At 40.1% G+C, this 23,239-nt stretch overlaps 1 protein-coding gene across 1 annotated transcript in view; it reads right to left on the bottom strand.

Annotated features, from left to right (window-relative positions):
- disp3 (dispatched RND transporter family member 3) overlaps window positions 1-23,239 on the bottom strand; it is a 186,959-nt gene that overhangs the window by 30,602 nt on the left and 133,118 nt on the right. The window contains exons 10-15 of the mRNA XM_048615185.1: window positions 21,772-21,867; window positions 19,864-20,030; window positions 18,473-18,654; window positions 9,058-9,188; window positions 6,206-6,378; window positions 4,683-4,809 (exon numbers count right to left, since the gene is read on the bottom strand). Coding sequence (XP_048471142.1) covers window positions 4,683-4,809; window positions 6,206-6,378; window positions 9,058-9,188; window positions 18,473-18,654; window positions 19,864-20,030; window positions 21,772-21,867 — 876 coding nt within the window. The remainder of the gene's footprint in view (window positions 1-4,682; window positions 4,810-6,205; window positions 6,379-9,057; window positions 9,189-18,472; window positions 18,655-19,863; window positions 20,031-21,771; window positions 21,868-23,239) is intronic.

Here is a 23,239-nt window from a genome sequence, read left to right as displayed (position 1 = left end):
GACAATGCCGTTCTGAAATTTTTCTTGGGAAGAGATTTGTGCTTGAATATCACCGTTGGCTTTAATCTTTGTCATTGTACCACACAAGACAGAACCACCATAAACTAAATTTTTCTTGCAGTCAGTCATCTTTAAAAGGATGTGTTTATCGCTAGTCTTGGTATTATTTGCTGCCATGTGTAAATTTATCAGTGTCATTCATACTTCCAGTGCATAAACAACTTGCATTGTTTACTTGATAAAATATGCCAAATTTGATGAAATTTAATAATTGATTATTATTGACTTCAAGTGATATATACTGTGAAATATTAATATTTTTTGAATAAGTACTGAATCACACATTTTTATGAATCTTGAGTACCATTTGGTACAGGCCTTAAATTTGGAATACTATTTTTCTTCTTTAATGAGGCCAAAGAATTGGATAATTACAAGGGTGGTATTATCTTTTTTTTGCTGATGTTTGTTCACCAATTCTGCTACCTTTAAATTAAGATGTGTACATGTTATTCCTTCTGAAGGTATTGTGATAGATCATGTGATACACTTAGCCTTGTTGATTGGTTCAGGGGGAAGCACTGAAATGCTGGACCCATGTGCAGCTTTTAGTTAGGGTCCTTGGACCCACTGCATGTCACTGACCTGAGCTTAGTGGGCTCTCTAAAGCCCTGAGCTCTGATTGCTGGGCCCTGATGTACCCATGTGTCCTAGGTCCTGATGCTAGAATTGGTGGAGGAAAAATCTAAAGGTTCCCACAGGTGCCTTTAAATTAATGAATTGTAGCAATTGCTGGTAAGTAATTAATTATCACAAAGTAGCTTGAAAATCTACTCTTACGTGAGATATGGGGAAACTTATGTATTTTTAGGCCAAAGGTAATGGGGCTGACTTTTACAATGATCAACTTTAACATGAATATTTAAATGTAAGTCATATACTTAAATATATAGATGCATGTACAGATGACAATACATGGAAATTGCTTTGTTCCTAAATATGATGATTATATGGCTTTATGTACAGAACAACTTGTTGGATGTCGGTGAATAAACTACCTCTCTTCAGAGTATTTCTGACTTTGTACCACCACAAATATTATCTGAAACTGCAACACTTCTCTTATGCATTACTTCAAAGTGGCTCTTGAATGACTTGAAGTTACTGTGGGCCATTATTTTTAAAGGTTTCCTGTAATCAGCCTATTTGAGGAATTCTCTGTTTTTAAACAAAGACCATTCCCATCCTGTGCCCCCTCCCCCACTCATCTGTAACTAAACTTCCGTATCATAGAGACATAGAGATATACAGCATGGAAACAGACCTTTTGGTCCAATTCTCCTTGCCAACCAGATATCCTAAATAAATCTAGACCCATCTGCCAGCATTTGGCCCATATTCCTTTAAACCCATATATATATCCATCCAGATGCCTTTTAAATGCTGTAATTGTACCAGCTTCCACCACTTCCTCTGGCAGCTCATTCCACACACACAACACCCTCTGCATGAAAAAGTTGCCCCTTAGGTCCCTTTTAAATCTTTCCCCTCTCACCTTAAAACTATCCCCTCTAGTTTGAGACTCCCCCACCTTGGGAAAAAAACCTTGTCTATTTACTCTATCCATGCCCCTCATGATTTTATAAACCCCTATAAGGTCACCACTCAGCTTCCGAAAATAGCCGTGCCTTTTCAGCCTCGCTCCGTAGCTCAAACCTTCCAACTCTGGCAACATCCTTGTAAATTTTTTCTGAACACTTTCAAGTTTCACAACTTCCTTCCTGCAGCAGGGAGACCGGAATTGCACACAGTATTCCAATAATGGCCTAACCAATGTCTTGTACAGCCGCAACATGACCTTCCAACGCCTATATTCAATGCACTGACCGATAAAGGTAAGTGTACCAAATGCCTTCTTCACCATCCTATCTATCTGAGACTCCACTTTCAAGGAACTATGAAAATGTGTTCCAAGGTCTCTTTGTTCAGCAACACTCCCTAGGACCTTGCCATTAAGTGTATAAGTCTTGCCCTGATTTGCCTTTCCAAAATGCTGCATCTCACATTTATCAAAATTAAACTCCATCTGCCACTCCTTGGCCCATTGACCCACCTGATCAAGATCCTGTTGTACTCTCAGTTCCTGTTTGTGGCAGAAGTGCATCCAGAGAAGTAATCTAATTGTCTTTGTTGATACATTTGGGGATCTATACTCACTTTAGTGCTGAATGTGAACTTGATTAATATAGGTGTGTGTCAAGTAATAGTGGATTTTGAGTACATTCTTCCAGTTGTGAAGGACATAAGTGTATCTTCCACTGTAATATAGATGTGGTTTCAAATATTTACCCGTTTATTAAGTTTTAAAATAAGTAGACAGCCATTTCCATTTTTCAAATTGCTGTTTTTAAATTTGAAAAACAAAGTACAGTCACATCAGGCAGAATATGTCACAATCTCGAGTCCTGTCTTCAGTAATCACTTGGATTACAGAAAAACTGTCATTTTGGAAATTATAGCAAAATCCCTCACTGAGGATGAAATTTTTGAAGAACAGATAATTCTGAAAACACGTGAATGACTAATCCCATCATTAAGAGACTTGGCGTTCAGGTACACAGATCTTTAAAATGTCACGAACAGGTGCAGAAAATAATCAATAAAGCTAATGGCTTTTTTATCTAGAGGATTGGAGTACAAGGATGCAGAGGTTATGCTGCAGTTATACAAAACCCTGGTTAGAATCCACTGGGAATACAGTGAGCAGATCTTGGCACCACACCTTAGGAAGGATATATTGGCCTTGGGGGAAGTACAATGTAGGTTTACAAGAATGATACCTGGACTTCGGGGGTTAATTTTTGAGGAGTGATTACATAAATTAGGCCTGTCTTCTCGAGAATTTAGAATGCTGAGGGGTGACCGGATTGAAGTCTTCAAGATTTTAAAAGACAACTTTAGGTAGGTCAAATTAAACTAATTCCACTGGTTGGGGATTCTCGAACTAGGGGCACAGTCTGAGAATTAGGGCCAGACTGTTCAGGAGAGATGAACTGTATTATACTATAAAGGATGTTTGGAACTCTCTTCCACAAATGGAAGTAGATGCTGGATCAGTTGTTAATTTTAAATCTGATATAGATAATTTTTAGTTAAGCAAATGTATTATAGATATGGGCCAAAGACAGATCTGTGGAGTTCAGCCACAGATCAACCATGATCTCATTGAATGGTGGAATAGGCTCGCGGAGTTAAATGGCCGGGTCTTGTTCCTTTGTTCTTTGGGTACCCTCTCTACTTTTCACTTACAGTATTTTACATTCTAATCAAATGGTGTATGGCGCTCACTGAGGCAAGGAATGTTATTAGTTGGGGCATAAAGGAGGCTTCTTTCAAAAACCTAGTATTAACATTAGGCGGTCTCAAATATTTTTAATCAACCTCTTCACAAATGCTTTCATACAGCTCTGGAGCAGCTGGGTTTTGAACCCAGACCTCTTAGTCCAGAAGTAGAGACACAATCACTGTGCCACAAGAGCTCCATCAAGCAGTCTTGGGTAATAGAGAGAAATTAGATGCAGGGTGAAATTCAGCTCGCTCAATAACTGCATCTGAGCACAAACTTCTGAACAGTGGAGCTCAACGCTCAAATGTGATTTTTCTTTTCACCAGCTATCCTGTGTTATCTCATTGAATTTGCTAATTCAACACCAATCAATGTAAGGTCAGAGTAGGTTCTATGCTAGGGGCCATGCCCATTAGGAACAGGGCTTCATTAATCAAATTCATAAAAGTACTAGCAAATCTCTCATGACATTTCTGAGCGTAATTTAGATTTTGCATGAAAGAAAGTAAATAATTGCATGTATGTAGTGCCTTTCACAACCTCAAGACTTCCAAAAGCATGTTGTGCAGTCAATTATGTCGCTGTTGCAGTTTTGAAGTATAGTTACTACTGTAATATAGAAAAGGTGACAGCAATTTCCACACAAGATTCCAGAAACAGCAATGTAAGAATGAAAAGAAAATAGTTTTTTGCAATGTTGATTGAAGGATGAATATTGTTCTTGGAACAAATGCCGTGGGATTTTTTTCATACATCTGAAATGGCAGATGGAGCCATGTGCTATTTATCATTTGATAGCGCTGTAAACTGCCAGAATTGCATTAGAGTATCAGCCTAAATTTCTGTCCTTCCATTTTTGGTTTGAGATTAGAGTCAAGAGCTGTCTGACTCAGGAACAAGTATGCTACTAACTGATCAAACACTGACACATTGAGAAGGGTGTTCCATTTTTTAAAAATTAATTCATGGGATGTGTGCTTCACTGCTTAGGTCAGTTCAGATTGTGACTCATTAGAGGACCACAAGGTCAGTCTACAAAGTACTGCAGAAAATGACATGTTGGTGTGGTGATTGGGTGAGGGCAAAGGGCACTTGGGTTTTAGGAGGGAATGAGAAAACTTATAGGCATGACGTCTTCAGCCATCATAATGTTGAGCACATTTGATGGACTACGTAGTCTTTTCCTACATGACAATTTGTATGATTACAACCTTCTTCTGTGTCAACTGTTTCTGTCTTTCTGCCACTTTTTGATTTGCTATCTGCCAAGAAAAGCTGTAACCAAATTACTTTAGCAATGTTTGAGTTTGGCTTCATATGTGTGTTCTTATCTCACCTGAAGGCAAACACTGAGCACCTCCTGGCTTCACCAATTCCGAATTACTGCTGATAGCTTTGCAAATCTTGCACAGATTTCCAATTTCTTGGAATAAGTCAAAACTCTCATCGTAGATGACACTGCCCTTTAGGAGAGAAAGAGAGTGAGAGACAAAAATGGACAATAAAGAAATTAGTCATATTTCAACATCATAATTTATTTTATCTCATCCAGTCTTCATATATTCAATGACCCTTTGGACCCAGGCAAACACCATCCAGCACAAAGCAGCTGGCTAGATTGGCACTCCATCCACTGATTTAAGAACTCATTCCCTCCACTACTGAGGCTGCACAACATAGTACCTTCACAACATAGTAATTTCAAAAAATTAGCCTCTTTTGACAGTGCATTCAAAATATGTCACCTTGACAATCTAAGAGAAGAGTAACAGATGGATGGGAGTATCACCACCTGCATAATCCCCTCCAACCTGCAGGCACATCTCGACTTGGAACCATGTTGCAATATCTTCGCTATCACTGCACCACATGGGCTGCAGAGGTTCAAGAAGACAGCTCACCATCACTTTCTTAAATGAGATAATTTTGGCCATCAAATGCTGCTGTTGTCAATGATACATCCCTTGAATGGCTAAAAGTACAAAGGCTTTTTAATGACTAACTAATTCTTTTATGAATAATCAGGAATTTGTTGAGACAATTCCCAGTGTTTTATTGGCAATTTTTAGGGACTAGTATTTGCAGGGCATTGCTACAATTAAAAAGAATGTGACTTCAGGAATGTGAGTATGTTTATCAAGGCCAGCATTTATAACTTGTTCCAAGTTGCCCTTGAGAAGTTGGTAATGCACCTCCTTTTTTGTCCACTTTAGTGTGATAAAGGCATTTTGTTAGTGAGTTCCATGATTTCGTCCTGGTGACAAGTGACATCCTTGAGTCAGGATGATGCATGATTTTGGAGCTCAGAAATGACTGTGTCCCCATTCACTGCTGTCCTTGTCCTTTCAAATGGCAGAACTTTTATGGGTTTAGTACATATGGTACTGTTTGCTTTGCATAATCAGTGCTCAATTGCAGATGGGTTCTCATGGAAGGTCAGGTACTTTTTACAGAAGTAAAAGTGATTATTTGGAATTGGAAAAGATCATAAATGGATCATTAAAGAGATACATCAGAAAAGATCATGCAAATAAAAACAGAAAGCACTGGAAAAATGGAGGAACTGAGAAGCAAACGGAGAGGCCCTTTCCTTGGTCTATAATTCCTATCTCCCATCAAGGGAGGTAGTATAAGAAACAGAGGGTGAGTTATCCACTGAATCACTTACACGCACTTCATAGTGGCATTTTAGGGAAACACGAACAGAGTCTTATCCTTTAAGAACAATTAACATGCAAGGTTTTGAAGTCAATATCATGCCTTTGTGATACTTAGGTAGGGTAACTTTGTAACAGATCTCTGGAAAAGGAAGAATACAACACAACTTGAAAATAAAATAACGCAAAGCCAGTTACGTACCATATCGCCTATCACATGATTATCTTGCTTTCTTGTGCGATTCACTCCCAGAATACCAAACACAACGAAGACCATAGCACCTGTGTCCACTAGAGGACGCACTGCTGGCTTCCCACAACCATTGTTCATGCAGGGATTGAAGTCAAATGTTGGAGTCTCCTCAATATTCGAGACTGAGAAAGCACAGTAAAAGTACTTCATTACACCAGGATATCAGCACCTTTTATAAATTATGCACCATTTTGATAGGCTTTGTTTCTCCTGATAGTCAAATTCCTTCTTTTTGATCACTACTATTTATACAACATGTTTCTCCTCTTCCCGTTCCTTTTCCTGTGGTCTTGAGTCCTCAACCTAGGATGTTAGCAATGTCAGTCTGAACTAGCCATTGTATTCAATGGTGACATTCTCCTGCCACACTCTCCATCTGCCACTCAGAGGATATTTGGAATTCACCAGCATTGGTTGCACCATGCCATCTTTAAAAGCCTGTAGTGTGCATTCAGACAAGCACAATCCAGAATTGTCCTGTATGGTTCCTGACATTTGTCCCTGACATGACAGGCAGGCGAATTGGCACCCTGCTTTGTGGGCTGGGTCCTGAAAGTCCTGCTGATGGGGTGGTGCCAATACGGGACCTCCTCCTTCTCCAGGATCAGCTGTGGAGGCCACAACATAAGACCATGCCAGCCTGGCCTGAGTTTGTGACCCAGGTCAGTGCAGTCTCAGCCTTCTGGAGAAATGCCCAGCACTGTAGGAAGAAGGTCAATGAAGAAGGTCAGCGTAGGAAAAAGGTCCACTCCTCCACTGTACGTACTTCCATATTCTCTCTGATATCTCATATTCACTCTATCTCTGCTGTTCTATCTACCCAAGATGATATTGTACTGCCCTTACTATAGCATACAATATCTTCCTTCACTCCCCATCACCCAACTACCAACACTACTAAGCAGCATGCCATCTGTGCTGCCTATTCACTCACTCAGGACACCTCCCAATCTGCACCCATTGTAATAGCTGCGCCACCTACTTTTATCTCCTGTAATACTTGCCTTTCTTTCATTCCATTTGGAAAACAGGAAGAGTCAAAACGGGGTGATGTGCTGCCATCATTTGGCTTTTCATCAACTTTGCTCACAGAACTAATATATGACACTTTATCAAATGTATTTTAGAAGTCCATTTACACAATATCAATCACATAACTTCATCAATTCTTCCTGTTACCTCTTCAAAAACCAATCAAGTCAGTTAAACCTTCATTTCTCTTTAGGTGATAATAGAATCCTTGCTTAACAAAGGGCAGCACCAGTTACTGAATTTTTTTTGGGTACAAGTTGCTTAGGAAATTAGGGAAGGCAGGAAAGGACGTTGGGAGGTAATGTTACTTAAGGCAAATATCGCAACACTAGAAAATGAGCTGGAGCTGTCAAAGACTAGTAGGTTTAAGTTAAAGAGTAACAGTAGTGCTTTTACACTACTGGTTTTATTCTTTCAGGCACAAACTAATGGTAAAGATGGAGGAGCAAATGTACAGGGAAATGTAGAAGTGCAAGAAGTATAGAGAAGTGAAAATGAGGGACTTCTAACATTCTATTCTCATATAAACAATGATGCTACTGGTGTTTAGGGCAGAGAGGTGGAAGAGTATCTGAGTTGTGTTCAGGAAGTTTTTCTTAAACAGTACTTTCCACTCCAAAAAAAGGAGACATTGCTGATTAGTTCCGTGGAATGAGGTAGGTCAAGTGGATCAAGTGTCAGGAGGGGAAGACTAAGGAAATGGTGATCTTTGTATCATGAGGGCTAAATTATTTATGAAAAAGGACAAGGAGCCTTGCTGTTTTTCAAAAATCTATCCTTGCACTCTGATATTTCTTACATGTTGCCTCTTGGTGAATCATTTAAACTAACAACGTCAGTTTCCAACACAACAGTTTCCAAATGTGCATTTATGCTACACACCATTTGATCTTAACAGCACATCCCTTGACCTGCCACTGATTTCTAAATTGTTACACAGCTTGGGTAACATCTAATGCTGATAAGCAGAAATTTACACCAACTAGATATTACTGAGTTCAAAGATATTATCTTTGCTCCTAACATAAACTCAGTTTGGCCACTGACTCTATTTCCCTCCCTTCCACCAATGAGAATGGGCCAGTCTGTGTGCAAGCATTGTGTCATACTTGACCCCAAGTCATGCTCCTGACCACATACGCATTGTCTTTAAGACTGCAATATTTCCATGTTGATAACATCACTTGATATTTGCTTCAGCTAACTGGCTTATGAAACCTTTACCCATGCCTTTGTCATCTCTAGATTTCCCTGTTTAGTCAAGGCTGGCCTGCTTCCCCTGTTCTACTCTCCATAAACTTGAGGTAATCAAAACCTTGTTGCCTGTGTCCTAACTCTCACTTCCAATTCATCTAACATTGCTGATTTGTACTAATATTTAAGCAATGCCTTGATTTCAAAATTCACATCCTTGTTTTCAATCACAAATTGTCTTGATCCTCCCTATCTCCATAACCTCTTCCAATCCCACAATCTTCTGACATATTCCCAATCCTCCAATTCTGGTCTCCTGTGTATCTTTTAATCTCTCCATCACTGCCATGCCTTTAGCTGCCAAGGTTTTAAGCTCAGGAATCCCCTTCCTAAACCTCTCTGTATCTCCACAAAGCTCCTTAAAAACTGCACCTTGCTTTTGGTTATATTCCCTAATATTTCCTTGTGTGCTGTGGTGTCGAATTATTTTGATAACGCTCTTAGGAAATGCCTATGCATTTATCACTATGCTACTGGTTCTATACAAATACAATTTGTTATCGTTGTTAACCTACCTTTCTCATCAGGAACATAGAAAAATCCTTTATTTGGACCATTGGGTCCTGCACTAAGAATGCAGCCAGGTGGTGCTAGGCAGATCCGACTGTGATAGGGAGTCTTCCGCAGCTGAGCGAAGTATAGCTTCCTAAAACAAATTCCAGAATTTAAACTGTGAGATGAACTTGACTCCAAGTTGGAGTAGCAAGTAATGCTTTGGGTGTGAACATCTTAAATAGTGGCAAAATATGGGAGCAACAGACCTTCTCAAAATGGAAGGTCTTCTAATAACCCAAGGAGACAACCCTGCTGAACCCTACTTTTTAAAATCGCTATTTCCTAAAAAAGCTTTCAGCTCGGATAAAAGTATGTTTTATCTCTTCACTCTTACCTAGTGAATATATTTGGCAGCACAATTGCAGAGATGCTGGCCAGAATTTAATTGGTTTTTGGCTTTACAGCTAACTACAAAGATAGGTGCAATGATGTAGGGAGACTTCAGTTGGCAGACCTGACAACATCACCCCACCATGCCATTTGCCACTGGCAGGAAAGGTGGGGAATCGCCCACCCATCTGGACCCCAACTGAACTATTTAAGTGGTCAATTAAGTATCTCTTCCCACCTCTGCTGCGCAACCCTCCACTGTTTGGGGGGACTGTCAGGTACACTCTGGGGGCCTCCTAGTAGGTGCATGAGATGAGTGAGCGCCATTTGGCTTATGGAGGGATCCGTTGAATAATGGCCACTCTCTCAGCACAGTGAGGGCTATTCTTGCTGCCAAGAGACCCAAAGCCACAAAACCACTTACCTTACTTTGATGTGCACCCTGTCCTCCAAGGCAAGGCTCAACAATGAGCATCATTCCCAGTAATTTTTAAGGTTACCAAGCTGTTGAATTTTTGAATGAACAGGCTTCTCATTCAACAGCGACTGTACTTAAAATGATGTCAGCCTTGGTAGGTGCCACTTAATTGGCAGTAGCTGGTAACACACAGCCTCTTGTCCTGTGACTCTCAAACAGGAGTTGCTCCCTGCTTTCAGACATGGCAGTGGGGTCCTAGATATTTCAAAAACTTCCAGCCACTGAGTCTAAAAGGAATTAGGTTATGGAAGTGTAATGCAACATTCCAATGGTCCTGTGCAATACTGTGCACTATGTGCTGTTAAAAGTGAAAAATCAATCCACCAGGATGATAATTTTCTTACCTGTGGTTGCTTAATCAACCTTAGTTGCAGTGTAGCAGCATGTTACGAATACATCAGAGTTGGTGAGTTGAGCTGTGGGTTTTGAATGAACAGCCAGGATTCATGGATAACAAGGTGTAGAGCTGGATGAACACAGCAGGCCAAGCAGCATCAGAGCAGCAGGAAAGCTGACATTTCGGGCCTAGACCCTTCTTCAGAATATCATGCCTCTGAGAGGATTCATGCCTCTGAGAGGATTCATGTGACCCTTGTTTGAAAGTTTACTGGCATGGACGTTGGGCAAAGATAAATATGGGTTCAGTTATGAGGTGTGTAATAGCTGAATAATATTTAACACTCATTGTCTGGCTTCATGAATTAAGAATGGTCACTTCATTGACTAACTGAAGAACCTGCAGTTCCTGTGGGATCAGCCATATCAGAGAAAATAAGACAGAATTATAAATTATCTTAACATGGGTCTATGTATTCTAGTGTATTATATCCTACAAACTTTAGAATCTATTTTCAAATTAATCTTGGATATATGGGTTTAATTTTTTTTCTCTCTCAGTAAGTTGCGATGCTACAGGGACGTTGATCCTTGTTCTTTGTGTAACAGTGAGCAGTGCAAAGCTATCTCTATTTGTTTTTCAATCATGGAAATGTGGGCATCAATGGTTAGGCCAGGATTTATTACCAATTTCTAACTGTCCTGGTGTAATGGTAATGAGTTACTTTCTTGAGCCATTGCAGTCCATGGTGTGTGGGCACATCTGCAGTTCTATTAGGAAGTAAGTTCCAGGGTTTTAACAGTGGAGGAACAGTGATATCATTTGAAGTCTTCATGGTGGAAGACACTATAAACATCCCAATGTTAACAGATAAGCAAGGTGCACATGAGAGGAAGGATCTTGTAACTGTCTCAATCGCGAGGACAAAGTATTTGACAAACTAATGGGACTAATTGCAGATAAGCCACTAGGACCTGATGACCTGCATCCAAGAATTTTAAAGCAGGTAGTTGCAGAAGTAATGGAGACATTGGCTGAAATATTCCAGAACTCACTGGATTCCAGTTCCAGCAAATTTGAAAACTGCTAATGTAGGGAAGGTAAATAGAAAGCAGGCAACTATAGGCCTGTTAGCCTAACATCTGACATTGCTAAAACGCTACAGTCCATTGTTAATGAAGAAATAGGACATTTAATTAAGTTTAATGCAATCAAACAGAGTCAAACATGGTTTTGCAAAAAGGAAATCATGTTAGACAAATTTTTTTAGAGACTTTTGAGGATATAACAAGTAGTGTTGATCAAGGGGAACTGGTAAATATAAAATAAAACTGGTGTATTTGGATTTCAATAGGCATTTGATAAGGTTCCATATAAAAGTTTATTGCACAAGAAGGAGCCCACTATAGTGGCAATGTATTAGCATGAATTGAGATCACTGAAAATATTTAAAGAGGATGCAGATAGATTTTGAAAATATCAGGGAGTTGAAGGATATGCAGGGCTGACATGAAAGAGAAGTTGAGGCCTGGGGCAGATCAGCCATGATTATTGAATGGTGGGGCAGGCTTCAGGGGCTGAATGGCCTACTCCTGTTCCTATTTCTTATGTTTGGAGTCAGGATAATGCACAGCTTGGAAGTAAAGTTGCAGGTGATATTGTTCCTATGTATCTGCTGATCCCTCTAATTGGTTGAGGTCATGGCGTTCAAGATCTGATGGAAGAGCCTTGGCGAGCTATTGCAGTGTACCTTGAATATGATAAACACTGCTGAGACTGTGTGCCAGTTGTGATGAAACTGAAGGTGGAAGGTGTTTGATATGTCAATTAAATGGGATGTTTTCTCCTGGATGTGTCAAGCTTCTTGAATATTGATAGAGCTGCACCCATCCAGGTAACTGGTGAGTATTCCATCATATTACTGACATGTAGATGATGGACAAGGGAGATAAGCTACTCCTCCAAGAAAACCTAGCCTCTGACTTGCTTTTGTAGCCAGAGTACTTATATGGATGGGCCATTTCAATACCTTGTCAATAGCAATTTCAGGATGTCGATAGTGGGGTATTCAGCGATGGTAATGCCTGTTGAACATCAAGGGGAGACGGTGAGGTTTTTGCTTGCTGGAGATGGTATATTGCCTAGTATTTAGATGGCATGAAGCTTTGAGGTTTACTGGTTTTGGCTGCATATGGACGTAAATGATGCTGAACATTGTGCAAACTTCTATGAACATCCCCACTTCTGAACTTTTGACGGAGGGATGGTTACTGATGAAGCAACTGAAAAAAATTGTTGATTCTAGAACAGCATGTTAAGGAACTCCTGCAGTGATATCATGGGACTGAGATTAATTGATTAACAACAACCACAACCATCTTTCTTTGTGCTAAGTATGACTCCAACCAGTGGAGAGTTTTCCACCTGCTTCTCGCTAGCTCCTTGATTCAATTGTGATAAATTTGAATGATGCAGCATTCAAATGGTCATCTCATATATAAAAGGCATTAACATGGTGTGGTGGGAGTAGAAGTGGTAGACAGCTGGGAAGGACTCTATTGAGATCGGGTTAAGCCATGTTGTTGGTCCAAATTGACTGAGCATTCTTAAAGTCGGAGTTTAGTTTGATGCTCACCCTGAGTGTAGAATGTTAAGAATCTGTTCTGACAGCACTGACATTCCTTACCTCAAACACAAAAAAATTTTCACAATTTTTTTCTTCATGTGCTATGTGGACAAGGGGAAGACATAGAAACAAAGCAGGCCATTTAGCATTTTGAGCATGTTCTGATATTAAACTAAATTATGTTTTATCTGTATCTGAACTCCATCTACGTTCCTTGGTTCCTTAATATTTTTACCTTGCAAAATATACAATATATAATTAAGTATATGTCTAACAATCTGAGTTCTGAAACTTGTAATTCACGTAGGTTCAGCAGGTTTTTAAGTGGGCTGGGGTGGGGGTGTTGGGGGAGGGACGTTAGGTGGGGTGGGATAGTGGATAGGAGTTCCAGATTTCCACTCCCCTTTGTTTTGAAGATGTTGTCTTGGTGTCGTCTCTGGGTAACCTAGCTCTTCTTTAAGACTCTGTCCCATTCTTTTGGCAATGCCCACCAGAGGAAAAAGCAGTTATTTTGGACTGAACTTTCTCTTTTTCTCGCAAAATATTTTTCCCATTGGGATTCAAGATGCCCAGTTTGTCATGCCATAATTTTTACACAATTTTCTCATTAATCATGCAATTGGATTTTATGGTGCTAGTCTTGCTGGAATTAAGCAGCAGTACTCTCTGCTGCTGAAAATGTAATGTTCATGGTGCTGGTGTCATACTTAAACTCAAGTTCTGTCGTTCTTCAGATGCTTCAAGCTAGGAATATACCTTTCACATTGTGCTCTTAGACTGTCACCTCTGAGGAAATGGCACAGTAAGACACGTTAGCCCCACAGTTTGCTGTAAGAAACCTGGAGGTGTTTGTGAAGGGGGTAGTGGAGAGAAGGACAGTGCTGTATCCTGCTGACCAGCCAACAAACCTAGCCAGCTTGGACTGAGATAGTGGCCAAGTCAGTGCATTGTTTCATATGAAATACAAAAGAGAGCGGTGCAGGAAGAAGATTAATGATCTGTTGTGCTTTGAAAGGGTAAGTGCTATCATCTTTTCTCTGTTAACTCACACTCACGGGACCACCATTCACTCTAAATCAGCCACAGCACATCCTTCTCACCAAGGCTTACGACTACAGATCTCATGAATGCAAGAGTCACCTACATCATTCTTCTAAATTACCAACTCTTCTTGCCATCTGAGCTTCCTATTCATTCACTGGGATCATCTCTCCTGCTCCTGAATCACCACTGACCGCTCTTCCATCCCCATCCGTCATAATCAATCCCTCCTTTTGTCCCATTGAGGAAAGGTTGCTCAGCATCCACCTCCCTTAGCATTTCCATAGCACTCCAAATAATCTGTAATCTCCTGACTAGTTGCATTTGACCGGCAGGTCTGACCATGGCCCAATCTGTGGACTGGTAAGGCTCTGGCAGGATCAAGCACCTAACTGACTATGGCCAATTTGCTGGTTAAGGCCCTTGACTGATTGTGATGGTACCTATTGACTGCTGGTAATCGCCTATAACCCAACTATGGACTAGTCCCCTTCAACTTTCACACAAGGCCTTTTGGTCCAACATATGCAAAGTGTTTGTTGTGTAAGCTGCTGGCACATGCTGTTGGTGTAACATCAATGTAGCACAGTGCTATACAGCAACATGTCAACCCACTTGACAGTTCAGTGCTCTGAACTGTAACAAGCTGCCTGCTCTCTCTGTACATTATAAAGAAGTGAAAATCACGTTGGTTGGCAGCCTCCAAACAAGTGTGAAGTAACTGACAATGAAGAAATGAAGCCTTAAGATGCATTCAGTATAGATGGAATGAAAGTCCTGAGTACCAGTATTTGAAAAGCAACCTGGTAGAAGCATGTAAGACCTAGCTATTGCTCAGCTCCAAAGCAAAATCCTGAAGGGCTGTAATGATATGAAAGTTGGTTCAAAAGTAGGCGTGATGATGTGGTGACACTGGCGGTTTGTCAGTTGCTTGGACAAAGAGTGGAGGAGGATGGTGTCCATGGAACATGCAGGGATGTAGGATGAAGACATGGAGGAGCCAAGTGGTGAGTTACTGCCCAATGTTATAACTCTAAATAACATGCTGGGAATTGGTACCATCAAATTTCTCAAGGAAGGAGAGGAGAATTGGAAGCTACACAGAAATAATGTAAGTTGGGCTATTAATGAGATGCAAATCTTTGGTGGAAGGCATCTTCTCCTGGCCCAGGACCAGCGATGAGGTGGCTTCCAATGGTGGTATTGTCTTAGCGCCTGGTCGGGTGGTCTTCACCTGGCGTGGAGATCTTCTTCAGTGGCTACCGGGTATTCCAGCAGTCTGATGTGAGGGTCTAGTCCTGACGTGGAGGTCTCATCTTGTCCTTGCTTCAGAGGTGGCTTCTGGGTCTTCTAATGGCCCAGCGTGGAGGTCTAATCTGAGCATGGTGGAGTGATCTTGCCCTGACGTTGCAGTCTCGGCCCAGCTCTGAGCGGTGGTTTCATCTAGGTTTTCCAGTGTACCTCGAACCAGGGGCTGTTAATTGAACTGTGATGAACTTTTACTTTTTTTCTTCTTGTTTATGACCTCTGTCATTAACTTAGATGCCATGGCATGGTGACTTACAAAAATTTTCACTGTATTTTTTGTTTTGAAAAAATACATGTGACAATAAATTGCTATTCTAAATGCATGGAAATTAGGTAGTCTCTGCTCATTAGCAAGATTCTGAACTTGCAGCTTAAGCCTTAAAGAGACCATGAGATTTTCCCACGTTTTTCAGAATCGCCTACACCACTCAAGGGAGTGGGGAATTCCACCCTCTGTGTGTAATCTATTAAATTGAAGCAGTTAAAGCATTTTGTGTCCATAGACAACTTGGGCAATATGCATGCTTGGGTGATAAATGACAAGTAACATTCATACCACACACTTAACTCCAGGTAATGACCATCTCGACAAGAGAGAATCTTACCACCTCCCCTTGACATGCAATGGCATTGCCATCAATGAATCCCCCACCATCAATATCTAGGGTTTACCAATGACTAGAAACTGAACTGGCCCAGCCACTTAGAAGCAGTGGCTACAAGAGCAGGTCAGTGGCTAGGAATTCACTGGCGAGTAGCTCATCTCCAGTCCCTCCATTGTTTGTTGACCAGCTACATGGCACAAGTCAGGAGTGTGATGGAATACTCTCCACTTGTCTGAGTGGGTTCATCTCCAACAACAGCATCCAGGACAAAGGATCCTGCTTGATTGGCATTCCATCCACCACCTTCAATATTCACTTCCTTCACTGACACATAGTGGTTGTAGTGTGTACGATCTTTAAGAAACACTCAACCATTCACGCGGACTCCTCCAATATCACCTTCCAAGCCATACATGATCTTCACTTGGAATTATATCACTGTTCTTTCACTGTTGTGCATACAAAATCCTAAACTCCTTTCTTAATTGCATAATGGGGATGAACTTGTAATAAATTGGTCCAAGAGAATAGCTCACCACCACCCTTCAGGACAAAGTTGACAACAAAGTAGCGTTACATTGAATACCTTCAATATCATTTCCTTTATCATGAGTGAACAGTGGACTAGTGCATACCATCTACAAGATTCAGTGCATTAACTCACTAAGGCTCATCTAACAGTACTTTCTGAATCTGCAACCTTTACCACCAAGGGCAGAAGATGCTAATGAACACCATCACTTGCAAATTCCTCTCCAAAGGCACACACTATTCTGACTTGGTACTATAGGGAACAACACTCCGAAAGCTAGTGTTTTGAAATAAACCGATTGGACTGTAACCTGGTGTCGCATGATTTTTGACCTTCTCTAGATTACAGTCCTGGATTCTTTCCTAACAGCACTCCTGGTATACCCTTTACATCAGAACTACAGTGGTTCACATAGGTAGCTTCATATTCTCCAAGGTAAATAGGGATGGACAATGAATGATAGCTTAACCAGTGATACACACAATTCATGAACAAATAAAACAGAATCATTTTAAGGTTCTTGTGAAGATTTGTAGCTTGGGTTGTGGATGAGGTTGTTGGCTTGCTCGCTGAGCTGGCTGGTTGTCTTACAGACGTTTCGTCACCATGCTAGTAACATCAGTGCGGCGTCTGACAAAGCAATGTTGTTCTTCTCTGCTTGGAATTTATATGATCTGGTTGTTAAGTTGGGTTGTGTCATTTCCGGTTCTTTTTTGCATAGGTTTCTAAATGGGATCTAATTCCACATGTTTGTTGATTGCATTATGAGTTGAAAACCAGACCTCTAGGAATTCCTGTGCATGTCTGTGGTTGGCTTGAGCTAGCATGTTCACGTTGTCCCAGTTAAATTGATGACCTTCATTGTCCAAGTGCACTGAGATGAGGGAAAGGTCGTCATGTCATTTTGCTGCTAGCTGATGTTCGAGTATCCTGATGGTTAGTTTCTTTCCGGGGGTCTGGCCAATGTAATGTTTGTTGCAGTCAATGCAAGGTATTTTGTAAACTACGTTGGTCCTGTATATCATGGATATGGGGTCTTTGGTCCTTGTGAGTGTTTGTTGTAGTGTGGCTGTGGGTTTCTGTGCTACCATGGTTCCTAATGGTCGTAGAGTCTTGTTGTCAGTTCTGATATGTTCTTGATATAGGGTAGTGTGACCAGTGTCTTGGGGCATATACAAACAAATCAATGGCACACCTATGGAGTCACTCATCTCAGGACTTATTGCAGAGGCAGTCATGCAAAGACTGGAACGCACTACCCTCCCCCTCATACAGCTAAAACTGTGGATCCGATATGTGGACGACACATTTGTCATCATTAAACACACCAAGTTAGAAGAACACACCATCTTATCAACAATGTTTTCACCGGGATCAAATTTACAAGAGAAGAGGAAGGCAACAATCAACTTCTGTTTGTAGATATCAGGGTAGAATGAATGACCAACGGGGAATTCCAAATCACAGTATATAGGAAGACAACTCACACTGACCAAATCCTCAATTTCCACAGCAATCACCCCAACATCCACAAACAACTTGACCATCTTAGCTCAAGCCAACCACAGACATGCATGGGAATTCCTAGAGACTTGGTTTTCAATTCGTAATGCAATCAACAAACATGTGGAATTAGACCCCATATAGAAACCCATGCGAAAAAGAGCCGGAAATGACACAACCTAACTTAACAGGCCAGATCATATAAATTCCAAGCGGAGTAAAACAACATCGCTTCATTGGAGGCCGCACTGATGCCGTTACCTAGTATGGTGACGAAACATCTGTATGTAACCAGCCAGCTCGGCGAGCAAGCTGACAACCTTAGAATCATTTTAAATAGTTCAAATATATAACCCCATTAGAACAGGACTAGGCCACCTAGCCCTTCAAGTCTATTCTGATATTCAAATAGATTAAGGCTGATTTGCAGTTTAACTTAATTTATCAACCTTAGTTCTGTGACTTTGACTCCTAAGTAAAACCAGCATGGATAAATGAATCTAGGGTGCAGGTCTTAATCTTTGACACTCCAAAGGAATGCATTTTGCAGGTGGGGTGGTGAATGGGGGTAGGCAAGAAATGCAAAAAAGACATTTGACAAATCTTATAACTTACTGAGTGTGACGTTGTTTAGTGGCTGATGCATAGAAATGGAAATCAAGCTTCCAACCTTTCCTTGTATTGCATGATAATGATGTGATCATCCACTTCCTTGGACACTGGCGACTTGGCAACCCAACAACGGAAGAGCAGACAGTCAGCTTCTTTGTAAAGTTACCATAGGGGGCTGTGTAAACCTTGGAAGTAGAAAGATATAAAGTGATTATTACAATTCAGATTTACATTTCTGTATAAAGGGTCCCTGTATACAGAAAAATATACCTTGGTGTATTACTCAGGTGAGTAATTAATCAAAAATGGACACTGAGTCAAGGTGGAAGATATTAAAATGAGGTGCAGTTGGCTTTAAGGAAGGCCTTAAAGGGTAACTGAGAGATAGAGAGGCTTAAGGACAGAATTCTAGTGTGTGGTCTGACTTGCTATTGAGGTAGCAAAGGATTAAAAGGATAATTCCATCAGAAACCAATCTGAAATGGGAAACAATGAGGGTGATCAAAATTCAACAACTTAATTCTTCTTTCCCTTCTGAAGGTGTTGATTTATTTGCAACCATTTCTGCATTATTATTAACCATCTTTACTCCAGTGACTATATTTTTATCAGTGTTATGTGTGGTGGCTTGATATTTTATTGTGGCAGGGTAGCTTAGCAGATTTATTTGATGTCTGCATCTAAGGATTTTCTAGTAGAAGTCATTGGATCTAATCAAGGATTGGGAATACTGTCATAGGAGTACTGAAGCCAAATTTAGCAATCTGCTGCGGGATCAGCTCCCAGTATAGATCAGGGATCGAACTCGTAATGCTCAAATCTGTATGAGGGAATCATCAGAGTATTCTGTATACAATACAATTTGTGCCACAGAAGAACTAATGCAATTCATTGGGAAGGTGATATTGTTAAAATATGGTGATAATACTGTATAGCATTAACAGCACAAGAACAGTCATTCAGTTCCAGTGGTCTGTATAAGTACACATTCCACACAACATTCTCCCATCTACTTTAATTCTTTCATAATATCTTCCTTTGTACTTAATTAGCTTGTTTGTAAATGCAATCATATTATTTGCTTCAAATACTCATGTGTAGCAAGGTTCACATTCTAACCATTCTAAGAGTCGAGGCATTTCTTCTATATTCCCTATTAGATTTATTAATGACTAGTGTTTATTCACAGCCTCTAGTTTTTTGGCTCCTGTACATGGAAACAACTGCTCCGTGACTGCCATAGAAAATTCTTTGTTTGTTTTATTTTATCAGGTCAGCCCAAGTCTTCCCTCTTCTAAAAAAATCATATTTGAAGCATTTTCTTAAAGTATGAACTTCTTACTTCAGTTGTTACAGATTGTAGTCTTTTCAAAAGACATTTTGCAGGAACTCACTTTAAATGATGGGATCTCCCCATTCCTTGTTGATGGCAAATGCCATGGCCAGGGAACAGAGGAATCCAAAGAAAATCTGTAGATGGCAGGTTGTACATCATCTTCATACTTGGTGACATAAACGGTCCGTAAGCCACCTGAGAAAATATATTTAAATTGCAAAGATGCTAGTGATAAGCTGAGAAATTGCATGTTCAAAGAGAAAGATTAGAACTCAACATTTGTCTTTTTTATGTTTTCTTTCTTCTTATCTTGTTTTTCCTTAAGTTTTGAAATTTTGTATACTCTTTAAGGACAGTTAATATCACTTGGGCTTAGTGCAAGGTAGAATTGAGCTAGCTGTATTGCCAGTGGGATAAGAGACCTAATGCAGCAACATTAGCCACAGAAAGAGGATGAGTTACCCACGTAAGGAGGTTAAAACCTACTGGGTCTGGATCTGACAGAATCTTCAGCTCTTTGATGCTAGCGTTGTAGGATGAAGTGAACTAAATTGACATTAGACTTCCCCATTTCCATGATGTTATGAAAATTCAAGAATTTTTTCAGTTTTTGAAATTGTTTTGATCATACTTGCTCATCAATGAATTGTTGAATATTTGGAATTAGTCATCTGAGGCCAAGTTATCACTATTCGCATATGGAGTCTAAAGGAGCAATGTTGGCACGAAAAAGGGGATTAATCCTGTCCTCGGAGCATGTTAAAGTGTATGCACATTCTAGCAGTAGTAACTATGTTGTGATTAGGAATAGGAACTTTGGGTAATTTCTCCTATTCAGGTCTTGGGTCTTTTCTCCTCGTGTGTGATTGGATTCTACACCGTACTAAGAGTAAGATCTCGACAATTCCCCAAATAGTCAATGATTCATTAATCGGCTCAAGGTGAGTCTTCCATCCCCAGTTTGGGAGTTGTTTCACTCTCTGATTTCAGCAGCTGGGATTACATTCAGTCCCCAGAGGAAATTGTTTCTGAGACTAAATACTGAGTTAAATGAGAGTGATGGGTATTGCATGGGCTAGGGGTGGAGAGGTAGGGTTGTGGTGTGGGGTGGGATGGGGGGCTCATACAGAGCAGGATTAGACCTTCTGAATGGAGGGGTTCCCTTTGCAGGACCTTGGAAATGGGGGCCCTGCAAACAAAGTAGCCCTCCATTGCCTGTGGCCACCCCAAGCAGTGAAACCTGTTGGGTTTCCCAACTGTCACTGGTCTCTAACAGGAAGAAAAATGCCCCAATAAAGGGCAAAGGCAGCTAATTGCTCCATCTTCCCATGTAAAATTGTTGCATGAGCAGTGCCTTTGGAATTGTGTCTAATTTTCTAGCTCCCCGGACCCATCTGCCAACAACTCACCCCCCTGTCCCATTCTGCCCCTGGGAAAGTGTAACATTCAGGACAAGGTGTGACTTCCTCCAAAATAATTATCTGAAAAGCTTTAGGAAAGAAAGAAAAGCTGGGGAGGAAAGAAGTAACTTTAGTGGCACAAAAGCAGTGGCAGGTGAGCACTATTTACAATGTAGGAAAGAAGACAGCAGATAAACAGTAGGTAGAAAGGAGGTTTGTACTAAAGGGATGTTGAAAGCCAAATTTATCCATTATTGCTAGGGCAAATGATTGTCTTCATTTAGATCAGCTCAAAAACCACCATTTTCTGCATCGCAAAGAGATTTTATTGTAAAGTTATAGTATGATACCAACAATTGCACAGAACTCATCAGGTGTACTGCTTCATATTATGCTGTTCCAAACTACCAGCTCCTTTGAGCAAAAGAAAATGCTTTGACATACTTATTTTGGTTTAGAATCCAATTTCCTACTAGCTCAACAGAAACAATTTTGGAGGAAAATTGGTAATAACAAGACAAAAACATGACTGCACATCTGACGTGTGCGTGTATTCTGTGTTGTACCTCCTTTATTCCATGGGAGATTCTCTCCTCGTTTCTTCTTGTCCGAGGATGTTTGCATGTTATTTAGCAGAAGTTGGGGCTTTTCCTGAAACACACCTATTGTACAGAAGCATGCCAGTTAGAAAACCAACATGCCATCATACACTGATAATTGTAAATTTTAAATGTTTACAGATTTTCATATGGTTTAGATGCTCAGTAAAATTAACATATCAAGCAAGTATCAATAAAAGTGTCACGATTAGTGTTATCTAAATTCAACATCTGGTGTGGATATGAGGCTTTTAGACTAATTTTTATGAAGTCAAAATGGTCAAATACACATAGGTGCCTTGAACAGGAATGCTGTAGGATTGGAATCTAGTTCCTTCATGGTCTTATAGGTTTAGTTATTACAAACAAAAAGACACCTGCCACTATTATCGCTCATGTATGTTAGCATTAACTGATTGATGATATAGAAGACAATGATATGCCCCATTGTTTCTGTGTCATTTTCTGAAAATACCCGTTTTCCCAATAATTTCCTTTCATTATTTCCTTTTCAAATACTTATCCATGTTTTTTTTACACTACCTTGGTCCAATTCCACCACATTTTCTATTAGGGCATTCTATGCCCTAACAACCCTTTGCATGAAAGAATTTCTTGTAACTGCTCCTTTTATTCTCTGTTAATAATTTCAAATTGATGCCCATAAATGCCCTCTAGTTTCCTGACAGACTGAACAAAACAAATAGGTATGTTACTGTTATTTGATTCCATCATCCATTAGAGAATGTAGCTGAAAAGTGATATACTGAAACACCTGTGAATGCTGTAGGTTTAAACTTAATATAACATCCAACTGCACAAAATAAAGCTTGAAATGGTTTAGCAATTAATGAAAATTTTATAAGAGATTTAAAAACGAAACTGTTACGTTGTAATATCTAGCAGAATAACATTTGATTTACGCAGAATATATTAGAAGTTGAGAAGAGGAAAAGAAATATTCCAACTGTGTATAGTTTTTTTGGAACAAATATGTAACTATCTGGAGGACTGGAAGGTTTCCTCTAGTTTATTTGTGTTGGTCTTGACAAAAACAGAGTACATTACACAACATCAGAATGCTTTTGTTATTCAGCTGGAGAAAGCATTTTTCTGAGTGTAATGTTGCTAATGCTTTACGAGTAGACGCAATCTCTCCTTATACAATCCAAGCAAGCAATTATACAATATTGATTTTAAACGGTAAGAGACAGCATACCATGTATTAGCTTGCACACTGTTCTAAGAATGCAGAAAACTGCTAACTTTCCTAGCAATTGTCAACCTGTAGACCACAGAGTTGTCAAGCTTTCCGTATGGGGGCCAGATTTCAATATTTCTTTCACTTGGTAGGTGGGGGCAAATTTCAGAAAGATAAGGCTTGGACAACAATGAACAAGAACAAGTAATAAGCTGATAACTGAAATATATGGGT

This window comes from Rhincodon typus, chromosome 31 (genome assembly GCF_021869965.1).
Source record: "Rhincodon typus isolate 14 chromosome 31, sRhiTyp1.1, whole genome shotgun sequence".
Lineage (NCBI taxonomy): Eukaryota > Metazoa > Chordata > Chondrichthyes > Orectolobiformes > Rhincodontidae > Rhincodon > Rhincodon typus.
This window is presented reverse-complemented; position numbering and strand designations above follow the sequence as displayed.